General features: G+C 32.7%; 1 protein-coding gene across 1 annotated transcript in view; it reads left to right on the top strand.

Annotated features, from left to right (window-relative positions):
- LOC100375560 (bridge-like lipid transfer protein family member 2) overlaps nt 1-12551 on the top strand; it is a 101859-nt gene that overhangs the window by 15186 nt on the left and 74122 nt on the right. The window contains exons 4-13 of the mRNA XM_085490896.1: nt 1304-1404; nt 2205-2254; nt 2968-3086; nt 3513-3582; nt 4172-4258; nt 5541-5586; nt 6707-6745; nt 8045-8118; nt 9612-9670; nt 11355-11476. Coding sequence (XP_085347022.1) covers nt 1304-1404; nt 2205-2254; nt 2968-3086; nt 3513-3582; nt 4172-4258; nt 5541-5586; nt 6707-6745; nt 8045-8118; nt 9612-9670; nt 11355-11476 — 767 coding nt within the window. The remainder of the gene's footprint in view (nt 1-1303; nt 1405-2204; nt 2255-2967; nt 3087-3512; nt 3583-4171; nt 4259-5540; nt 5587-6706; nt 6746-8044; nt 8119-9611; nt 9671-11354; nt 11477-12551) is intronic.

Raw genomic sequence — 12551 nt, 5'->3', positions numbered from 1 at the left:
CTTTTCTGTCTGTTCACCAATCCATTGCTCCAAAACACACCTTTAAAACTCTTATTTTCCCAGCATTGAGGTGGCTCTGCCAACTCTTGTTTCTTAAATTCTTCAATATTTCTGGAAATGAACCCTAATTTTGGAGCCAACAGACAAAATTTGAGTCAATTTTCAGTTTTTACTCAAAAAATTTGGCAATTTTGTCCCATTCTTCTGAAGGAATATGATGAAATGAGTGAGCTGGTGGTGAAAAGGGTAAATATTACCAAGAATTTAGAAGATGAGAATATGTGAGTGAGGTCATATGAAAATCTCGCGAGATTTGAAGTAGTGACATAAATTGCGAGATGATCACAAAATCACACAACGAACATTAATTTCTAGAAATACAAATTGCAGAGTGAGTGGCTGAGGAAACTGGTTAGAGTTCGTCTTGAACTATTTTTTTTGTTTCTTTCTTCTTTGCTAAGTGTGTATCATGTGCTTTTTACATTTTTTGAATACATTGAATCTTTACAAGCGTCTCATGCATTCTGTGATATGTACATGATATATTAAGATCTTCATCGACTTTTTGGTAAAGAGTGATATTTTCCACTTTTTGTGAAAATCGCGAATTCGATTGCTTTGATATTATACATATAGGTACAACATGTAGACCTCTCTCAGATTTGTTCATTTCATGATGATATCTTCAATTCTCTAATTTTGATGAATATTTTTGTAATTTTTAGTAAAAAGTTATATTTTCGAGTTCATGTTAAAAACTGCTAGTCCGATTGCTTTGATGTTGTACATGTTGGTACCCCAGATAGACCTCTCTCAGATTTGTTCATTTTCTAATGATATCTTCTGTTCTTTAATTGAAACGTGAATTGCTAACAGCGGAGCTATCTCAGCCGAGACGCTGCTAGTCATTATCAAGAAACTTTTCTGATGTGCTATGATTTTTGATATTAAAACAAAGCTCTATTGTAAAAACTATAATATAATGATGAAACTATGGTTATGGCATTGTAAAATGACATATTGACTACAAATTAAGCTACACATATTTACAACAACGATTTGATTAGCCGAAACATTTTAATTTGCGGTAGCCGTGGTACGAAATAGTTAAATCATGGTCACTATACAGTTATTGCATACTTCCTGCTCGTACTGGTGATTTATATGTCGTAACCGCCCTGTGACCGTGATTTGTTTTGATTTCTCCTGTTTGTGCCTTTCAAAAGTTACACTTGGGTCACTGGGGTCATAGGTCATAGGTTACAGTATCACATTTATGATGATTTCCTCTATTTATATACAGACATCTTGTGTGTCTCTACATTGGAGACAGCAGAATACAGACAGAGTTGAATTCATCAACGTCAACCGTTGAGAGAAAAGTTAAGAGTGGCTCCAATACAGGTACATATGCAAATACGGATTTTTAGATCATCACCTGTTGTGGTATGTATTGTATAACATTACACAGAGGCATGACATATATTAATGTACGTTAGTGGGTGTACAGGGTGTGGTGCTGTGCAAAGTTATAGTCTGCCATATCACCATCGTATTCATGGTGAGATGTTTTTTTTGATGACATCACTGTATATAAAGGAGAGCCAACAGTGACATTCAATGTTCGTAGCTGTTTAAAAAAAAAACATGTGCATCACAGCTTTTGAAAAGTTTTTTTTGGAAAAATAAAGCCTTTTCATGACAAATCACTAACTGTCGCCTGGCACAAATACATTTAAAAAAAAAACATGTGCATCACAGATTTTTTGAAAAGTTCCTGTACAAAATTGTTGGGAAAACAGAAAAAAAGTAATCGCATTTTCATGACAAATCACAAAATTTTACAATAATATCAAAACTTGCATCGATTCTGAAAACAAATTGATGTGTTACTTTTTAATTTTTATTCTGGGTCTAATAAATCTATAGTTAACAAACCAGCATAGGCACAGTCAATTTGTTGATGAGAGTGACAGTCACTGTGAGTTCAGTATTAACTGACATATTTGATATTTTAGATTTCAAAATTTATAATTTCTTGTTACTTTTAACTATAATATCAGAGTATGATGCTGTGTTTTCTGCTGTTTATTTGTATGCAGCTTCAAAAATTCAGGAATGATGATAGTTTCAAAGTTTGTGAGTAATAAATGTAAATAAATCCCATAATGTTCGTTTTATAATTTCGTTATTTTTAATTATAGGTTTGCCTTTAAATTCATGGATTATATCCTTAGTTCGATTTGTAGTGACGGTAAGAATTTATACTTGCTATGTGTTCCAACTTTTGTTGTAAATGTCCGCAAATCTGATCCTGTTATATCTTCAGTACCACTGATCGGTGTTCAATACAATTAATATGCTGGAATATGTAATTGACTTTGATTTAACGTCTATATATTTGGATTGACATCATTGAACAAATGTTAAAGATAAAAGAACAACTTAAATAGTCTAGATTGAAACCTGATGTGTGTCCACCCAGTATCAGGGAGATTGTACTTTTGACTCTTGTTGTCAATTGTAAAACATTGTACATTTTACTCAATTGCCAGACTCGTGGTGTTCAGAGTTGGAAAAAATACTGTAAAATCTGTATCAGAAGCTACAGCTTCTATTAAAATGATACAATGCAACAGAATAGATGTAGCTTCTATTAGAGCATCTACACACATGAGAAATGGTGAATTTTTGGTTTCAAGTATTTCAAAAAGAAAGAGTATGGCTTCTATTAGGGATGCGGCCTCTAATACGGGTAGTGTCTAGCTGAGGAGACGTAGAACTGGCAACCATGAAGTGTTAGAACCAGCAGTTCACGTTCAAAAATCACTGTATCTTTGTCGCTGTAAGTACTGGATTACCATGAGATGACTGGAACTTGCCCTTAAAAAAAGAGCCCTATGATAAATGAAAAAATAAATGTTGCTTTATGCTAGTAATAAATGTATCTGTTTTATTATATTGCAGTGGATGTCTTTTCAGATTGAATCGTGTAATATAATGTTATTGAATGCAGTTACTTCTGATTCGTTGATGCATCTGACGATACAAGATGTGCAAATTATTGCCGATAATAGAGATGACAGGTAACACCATATTATACATCAATATTTGTCACTTTTAGTAAGTGTGTATGATGACTATGTATCAAAATATGTTTCTGGACATCACATATATACAGGGTATCTGTCACACTTAACATTAAGATTTGTCAGAAATTTTGAAAAATTAGATGAAAAATTAAATCAACATAAATTGTTATGACAATGCTAAAATAAAGCTAAAAAACACCCGCCTACACCAATTGTGGGAAACAAAGTGACCATGAAAGGTTTTGCTTTTTAATTTTGGGCCAAACCTGCATTTTGAGCACCAAATTTGGTTAAATTTATTAACTTTATTTAATTTATTTATTCTATTTTCTTAAAAAATCAGTTTGAATACAAAAATAAGTTTCTATAACGCAAAGAATAGATATTGGTATTAAGGTTTGTTTTCATTCGTTTTACTAGACTCTTGTGTACAGAGGCTTCATCAACTCAGATATCTTGGAAAGTATTGAAAAGTGCAAGATCTACAAATGTAAGTTTGAAATGTGTTTACTAGTACAATGTATACGTTTTAGGCACTATGACAAAAACTCACCAAGAAAAGCTGATTTTGGCTTTCACTCAGCATACTATCATCAGGACTGTCCACCGGTGTCTGTTTTGTAAACTTTGTATCAAATTGACTCACATCTTCCTTACCACTCTACAAAAGACACAAATATTAATCAATAACTACCAAGTACCATTGACAAATGTAATGCGGTTATGATTAAGTTTCCATTAACAGAAATTAGTTGATTACAGGTGTATCTAGTATAATTTATGATATTTCTGAAATTTCAATCACGACTGTGCATATGTAACGAGACATAACCTGCACCTGTTTTTCAATTTATTGTAGCCATTTGAGTGCTAATTTTAATTTTGTCACCATTTACAAAATAGCTCACATAATTGTTATAACTCTTTGTCAACAATTTTGATCAACACATGTAGCTAATCGATAAAGATGTTCATTTGTTCCAAAATTATCCAAAAAAATGTTTTGGTGGGAAAAAATATGGCTATTAAAAGGTTAATACTAAGTTAATATGAAACCTGATTTTTTATTTATATTACAGGATAGTTGTGATAGACCGTGTATTGCTGATTTCTCTTGTAACATTCAACTTTCTTCCGAACTGGATCTATTGGAACAAAAACTTGTCGTAAGTATAGAAATAAAAAAATAATTGAAGACCGACTTCAAAGATGAGAGATGTTATTGTAGGATTTTTATATAACATGACATTTTTTATTTCAAACCAATTATACTTCTTATCTTCTGGCTATAACTATGAGTGTATAAACACATAATATGAAAACATTTTATTTGTTATGAATCTACCATCGTTTGAATTGCACGGTTCTGTGTCTTCGATCTATAGACCTCTACACGATACTGTGCAGGATCGCATAGGCTAGTTGCGTATCTTAAGCAGTGAGATTGGATTGGGCGCGCCTCGAAACAAGGCGCCCAATCAGCTTGGACGTACCAAATTATAAAACAAAATTCCACTTCCTGTTTTTGTCGCTATGAAGACATCCTTCCGACACAAAACTGCATTGATTGCCTGTACCTGATGAGGCTTGAGGGCACCAACACCGAAAACTTTCGCAATTTTATCATCACAAATATCACGATTCATGGGCGCCGCCATTTTGTTTAAAATGAAACCCCAAAGAGGGATTTGTAACACGCAAACTGATTGGACAATGATTAGCCGCAAATGACTACTGGGGCGCTGTTAGAATACGCATATTTGATGGTCGTTCTGCCAAGGGTTGTTTAGAGGCTTGGCCGAATATTAAAGGGAGAAATATTTATTGTTTAATGTTAACAGATTTGATGCTGCAGGGATTTTCACTAGGTTTTAAATTCACTGGTTTGTGAAAGTAAAAAATACATTCTATTACCTTAAATTTGTATATTACCTGGGTTTTGATTTGGCACATTTTGCTATCAGCGAATCAAGTAAAAGTAAAACCCAGTGACTAATTCAGCCCTATGCAGTATGTATATTCTACTAATAAAGTTCCTCTACGATAGATAAACATTAGAATTATCTAAAAAAAAGTATGCGTATGGTATTTGCCAGTGCAGTGGTTGGAGGGTGATGGTTGTTATGTCATGACATGTTGTGTTCGATGTGGTTCTCATATATTGTACGTTAATGTGTGTAAAGTACATTGTTGCGTACACAACATTTGAACGCGCAGTGTGTGGCAGCCCCTAACCTTTAAAGCGGGCAAGTCAGTTGCGTCAGTTGACCATAGAGTATCATTGTTTACAAACAAGCATCTACCCATGAGCCTTTGCATTTTAGCGTGTGTTGTTATCGTTGCTTGGGATTCAATTTCAATGTGCAGGTGACGACCCTCTCGCTTTAAATGGAGAAGATGATGCATTTTGATTTTCTAAAATAATTTTCTAATGTGTTTGTATTTCAGGCTGTGCAAGTTGGAGTTGGTAAGCCAAGCATAGAAATTTATGAAGGTTAGTAAGTTAGCCAAATTATAGATGTGAGTGTGAGATGTGGGTTGTAAACCATACTGTGGAATACTTTATTTTTGCTTGGAATTAATTTTCGCTATTTTCACTGAAGGAATGATTCAGTGAAAATGAAATCCAGCGAATATATATTTTTTCCTATACTTACATTCAAATTGTCAAAAATCAGTGAAAAATATATTCCATACAAAACACCCAAAAAAGTCTTTTCAGCGAAAATTAATTCCAGCTAAAAAAAAGTATTTTACAGTAAGCAAAATCATATAATTGACTCACTTCTGCTTCACTTCACGTCCTGCTAGAGACTGAACCAGGCAGCTGTTATTTACTTCAATCCCCATACAATGCTCATGGCATGGTGAATAAAATGTTTCTGTTTGGATTTTGAAAGATCCAATCTTTAAATATTTCCTTAACTTGTTGATTTCTGTGTGCATGCTTTACATATATATTTGACACATGCTGTGTTTAACTTGTGATTTAAATCATATTTTTTATTCCGAAAATGTTTTCAGAACATATTAATCTTTCCTGTTGGTTTCAGACAGAGTATTTATAGTTTGTTGAATGTTTACCCTCAGTCGCTATGGAAACCTTTTCATCTGGAGCATACTGTTGTTCCTAGTATTCAACATAAATTTTCACTCTTGAAACAGAAATCATTTGTATCACATTCCACATTTCTTGCATATGATAATGTGTAGCAATTAATAACAATTGCTTCTTTGTATTTGTATTCCCAACAAGAAACAATTTATTTTTTTTTCAAAATGTATATATTTCACGAAATTGACAAAGGTTCCTGATTAAATAATTTTTAAATGAATTTTTATCATAATCTTAGACTTGCATACATTTACTTGTTTTTTTTTTGTTTTTTTTTTCTTCAATAAAATAAAATATTATTTGTGTGTATAAATGATGAAACCTTGGTTAAGATAAACAAGAGATTGTATCCATGTCTATCATAATCCGTGAAAATTACGGTACTTTTTCCATGGAAAATAAAAAAAATTCAGAAATGTATGCCCTTATCTGTAGAAACATTTCAGTGGTTATTGTTGTTCCAATGTTATTGTAATTTAATTTTTTGCATTTTTAGGTTTATTACAAACAAATTTTAAAACCCAAGAGCATGACAATGGTAAGAAAGTTTATTATTCATTATTATATCTGTATCACCTCAAATTTGTCTTTTTATATTATATTACTAGCCAAATCCGGGCGATTGCATATGAGCGTATTAGATCATTTACTGTATGAGAGTGAAAGCTCTCATTACATGTTTTTCGTTTATTTTGCTCTCCAAAATATAGTTAGTTAACAAAATCCAGCCAAACTTTTTCAGGCATTGCTATCTTTAACAAGTGTTCTCTGGATAGCAATGGACCGTACAAGTAGCAAAGGTCAATATATGCTTCATTGGACCGCAAAATACCCTGGATATTTCGATTCTAAACAATGTATCAGATTTGCTTGAAAGTGATGACATGTAATTTTGTCTCACTATTGTATAATAAAGAATAAATAATCTCCAGTTTCTTGATTAATGTCAAATTTTGCATACCCCTAATAGATATTGCTATGTGATGATCAAATAACAATCTCCACTAGACATAATCTCTGGAATAGCGCCCTCTATGGCCATGTTTTGATATTTCCCAGAATGTATGCATGGAGTGCCAAAATACAAATAAATAATTAATAACCAAAATATTTTTATTATAAATATAGTTTTATAAAAAAATTAAAGGGGGGTTGTCGTGCCATGCTGCGTCATGTTCAATATGGAACTCACAGCGATGTATACAACACATGTGAAATACATTGTTTGTTTACATGAAGACCACTGCCCTTTAAAGTAAAATCTGCTTAAAATTATTGTAAATTTTGTCATAACTTTATATTTTGACATTAATTTCTATTTTAACTTTTGTTACCTTTCATAAAACAAAATCCTAATTGTTACCCTATTTTGTCAGAAATTTTGATTAACAATTCTAGCCAATGGGAATTCTGGGTAATTAGTAATGAAATATTTACAAATTTGCATAATGTACGAACAATTTGGTGGAAAAATTATAGCATTTAAAGGGTTAATGCATCGACCTTTAACCCTGTGAATGACAACGTTATCTTTTGTCACTTTTCACAAAAGAAAAACCTGTCCAATTTCTTAAAAAATTTTCAAAATTTTGATATCTACCTCTAGCCAATGAGAAATAATGTTAATTTGAATTATTTGAAAATTTGAAGACAAAATATTGCATCAAAATCTTGAAAAGGAAAACTGGTGCTCAAAAGGGTTACTGGTATTACAGTAGAATACCAGTAGAGTCTCACATGATATGTCTGGGTTTAACTTGATTTTGGAGAGTATTTTTTATGTAAAATGGCTCTAAAAAAATGGTCAAAAAACAAAAATTTATTTTGTTATTATTAGATCCTGCAGTTAACGTCGTTGAGACAACACCTGATGCACAGAAGCTGAATAGTATTATGAAAATACTTCCACAGGTAATGATTTATACTGTTATTAGATGTGCCTATGTCATACAATAATTGTAGTGAATACAGGCTTTCATTAAATTTGAGAATTGATAACCTGCTTAAACTGAGTTCTATCTGGGCAAACCTCTCTTAGATTTGTTCATTTTGTGATGATATCTTTTATTTTGGTGAATATTTTTGTAATTTTTGGTAAAAAGTAATATTTTCGACTTCTTGTTAAAAACTGCAAGATTGATTGCTTTGAGTTTATTTCCATCAAAGGCATTGAATAAATATAGGAACACCACAGGACATTCATGGATGCGACTTTGAGGGTACCGTGATTAAGGTCCGCAAGTGCTTGTGTTTAACCGGTTCTGGTTGACTCTAGGATAGCACATTAAAATAGCCATTTGATAAAAAGATGGATCCACAGCCCTGTCATGTAGTCCCAAACATAAATATGGATTGTGTGACAAAAATGTGTCAGCACTTGCACTTGTAATTTGCACATAAAAAAAGTCAGGTAAGACAACAGTGACATTCAAAACACCGCACGACAGAGGGGTATTGTAATGGCAATTGCCAATTTAGTGAGTGTAAACAGGGAAAATCGTCAATAAGCTGTGCTTCGTGATGTCCTCTTTTTCTTGTAACCATATTTATTTATTTATTTTTTATATTTTGTGCATAATGTATTAACTGCAGATGGATACAAGAAAATAAAATTATTGTCATTGTTATTGTCTTATTGTCGTTTGGGCTTAACCAGAAACAACTCTTTTATATCCTGTGGTGTTAGCTACTTATACACTGGCTATTTCATTTTAATTTGAAGTACTAGGCAAAGTTAAACAAAATCCCTCACCAACGAATAACTCTTCATTTTCCATCATCTGTTGGCACTGACTACTCAGCAGCTAGAACCACACCTGCTTTTCAAGCCAGCTGTATTAAAGTTTGAAGCGAGGGAAACCATAACCAGCAACACCATGGCTTGTATTTTATTATTGCAGAAAATCAGCAGCTGTGTGTACTATCGTTGATAGTCTACTCGTGCTGTCGATCCCTTGGCCTCTGTATAACTTCTACAACTCTTATAATATGAGGGCATGCTGCTATCATTATTATGCAATGAAACAACAAGCTCCACACAGTATGCAATGACACTAGAAAAACAACCTGAAATGTAAACTAACCATTTCTGTTAAAAAATATTTGCATTATTTGTAGAAATGTGATTTTGTGATACAAGTCATGTGACCCATTGCATGCCATTAACTCTTTTACCACTAGACTTTCTTGCCCAAATTTGTCTGCACTTATTTGCTTACAACTCTTCAATATTTCTGGGAATGAACCCTAATATTGCAGCCAACAGGAAAAATTTTTAGTAAATTTACAGTTTTTACGAGTGTGATTGAGTTGCATTTGGGTTGAATGGGCAACTGGAATTGCAATAAAGTTTCTAGATTTGAGTTTTGACATCTTTAAAACTGATATATTCTGTATATTTTTAGTCTGTGAAAGTGGATATCAAAGGAATACATGCCAAGATATCTGTACAGAATAAAAATAGGTAAGTCTAGTCATCTTGTTACATTTGTGCTGACCGCTGCTAATTATGGCCACACTTGTGTCAAGCTATAAATTCTCTATTAGAGTAACATGTCTTGCGATCATTAGACCCAAGTTCAAATCCTTCCTGGGAGTTGAAGATCAAAAGTGGTAAGCTCCTGCCTGGGTGAGACCAAATATACTGGATGAGTTTTCTCCACTAATGGATGTTTGTGATTGACTCGGCCTAATTGACACTGGAAAAAATGCTTTAAATTGAGAATTTTTCGCTCACTGCGAGATCTCGCATAATGTGTGTTAGACACAGAACGTCTGCCACAAAAATTTAATGATTTGATTTTGAATTTGAATTTCTCGTTTTTCTAGTTCAATGTCAAAATTCCTATCTTTCATAAAGGAGTATGGCATTGAAGTATCACTACTTCATCAAAATTGACCATTACAAAATTTGTATAGCACATTAATAAGCATGGAAATACAAAAAAAAGTTTTGATGCTACTACGATACTATGACCTTTGTTGGTCCTGTTTTTACATTTGATTTCATGCATAAAGCCACAGTCAGCTGGCGCACAAGTGATAATAAAATTAATGCGATATCTACTATTTGGGGGACGCCGGCTTGAAACTAAATAAAGAGACAAGTTGTTAAACAGGTTTTTCAGATTACTAAAAATTGGGAAAAAAAGGCCAATAATATTAATGGGGGTAATATTAAGCCAATCGCTAACAAGATTCAGCCAAATTCATCATTTTTGTGTGGAAAAATACTTAAAATGCATATAGAACACTTTCCTGGGGTATTTGAAACTGAAATTGTCATCTAACTGTAAGACCATTGCTGATTGGCTCCTGAGTTGAATGACGATTTCGGTTTCAACAACACCCAAGATTGGACAGTTAAAATTGCAATAATTGCGATTTTGAACATTTTTTGTTTGAATATGACCACATATAGATGGCCAAATCTTACCAAAATATTGTTTTTTCTAATAATGTCACATAAAATGTGATGTAAAAACTAAGAAATTGATCACATGTTATGAGAAATTACACATAAAATCATCAGTGAGGGGCTGTCGGAGGGAGGCCCAGTATCTTAATAGGGTAACATATTTGACAAGGCCCTTGAAAGTTGCCATCTTGTAATGTAATTCTGAGGTTCACTTGACAAAACTGGATTTCAATAGATGGCGCCCTGTAGATACCTGAGCGCAACACTACGACCATCTTTTTTCACATGCACGTAATTTAACGTACAACATTGATTTGGCATATACTATTCTTTCAGTGTTCACATTTTGGCGATGGCCCTTACAAATTGACACTAATGACATAGAAAATGTTTTATTAAAAATACAAATAAAAATGATTGATAGTTACAGCTGTTTTAATAGAAACACTATAACAAATCTTGAGACAGTCGAGTATATTTCTGAAAAGTATTTACTCTGCTGTGTTTCTACAGAACTATCCGTTTATTACAAGTTTATGGTAGATTTCAGCAATAATTCCAAAAAGGTTGTTCATGAGATACAATAAGTAAACATTGAATTTTTGGTCCAGAAAGTTTACCACTTTCCATGGATACTTTATATAAAAGTACTTTATGCATATTTATAACTCAGAATATGAATGGGATTTGTGATGTATGTATAAACAAGTGAACGATTTTGTTGTTACAGATTTATATGTCTTGAGATTGGTTCGATATTACTACTTTGTAACACAGATAGTGATTTAGGATCACATAATATACTAGAAAACCTTATTTTACCGCATACTACACTGCAGTGTGTTATATCAGGTATGTATTAAAGTAATTGCTGTCATCTGTATTTTGATACAGGGACACTGTTTTGTCCGAGCACACTGTGTTACGGTAATGGCACCTGTATGGTTTGCTGATTCTGTAGGTGCTGATCTGAATTTTTAAGAGGACATTTCCCCCTCATTGGCTAGTGTGTTATGCATCAAAATGTATCCCAGAATGCCATGGTACAATCCCTGAGATTTATACTGTGGTAAGTCCCTGGGAAACTGGGATTTCCTAGCTGAGATGTTTTGCTCATACCAATGCCAGCCAAATTGCTTACTCGTAGATAACTTCCAGTAACTGGCAATTAGTTCACGTCACCATCTCGAAGCCTCTGATTGGAGATTTATGATTTGATATACAATTGATAACATTGATTTTGAAATTACTGAAGATCTGAAATCTTGTTGGTTCAGTCGCTGGATTGTGTGACTGTATCAAATATATATATACAGCACATTTTGGATTCTGATTGAAACCCTAAACCCTTCCTTGTAAATTTTAATTATAGGATATCAATATTCTAGGATAAATTAGCGCATTTTTTTTTGTATTTTTCTATACTAACATATATATTTTATTAAGTATTAGAATTATCTCAAGTTTTAGTTGTTTTTTTGTCTTTCATAATTTTTTTTAATTTTTTTATTCATATATTTTCCCAAAAAAGTACATTACTTCAAAATAATCTTACATGTCAAAAAGATATACATAAAGATAATTAACAACATAAAATGAACCAATATTAGAAATAAGAAAAGAAAAGGGGGAAAAGTGGAAATAAAAAGAATGGTGGGGGGGGGGGCTGTTGTTGCTAGTGTGTGTATGAGGGAGGGGTTCATTTCTTTTCTTTTATTAACTGTTGAATTTCATTAATTTACAATGACTACATGTTAAATAAACTTATAAAATTAACTTACAAATATCCTTCAATCACTTGCAGCACTTTGCTCCATTTCGTTTCAAACTTTGTTTCAGTTAAAACATATTTTTCAATGTTAATTTGGTTTTCTGGATTTTACTCATAAAATAGGCTATTGTTGGGCTATAACCAGTAAACCTGCTA

The sequence above is a fragment of the Saccoglossus kowalevskii genome, chromosome 16 (assembly GCF_978046115.1).
Source record: "Saccoglossus kowalevskii chromosome 16, keSacKowa6.1, whole genome shotgun sequence".
Classification (NCBI taxonomy): domain Eukaryota; kingdom Metazoa; phylum Hemichordata; class Enteropneusta; family Harrimaniidae; genus Saccoglossus; species Saccoglossus kowalevskii.
This window is presented reverse-complemented; position numbering and strand designations above follow the sequence as displayed.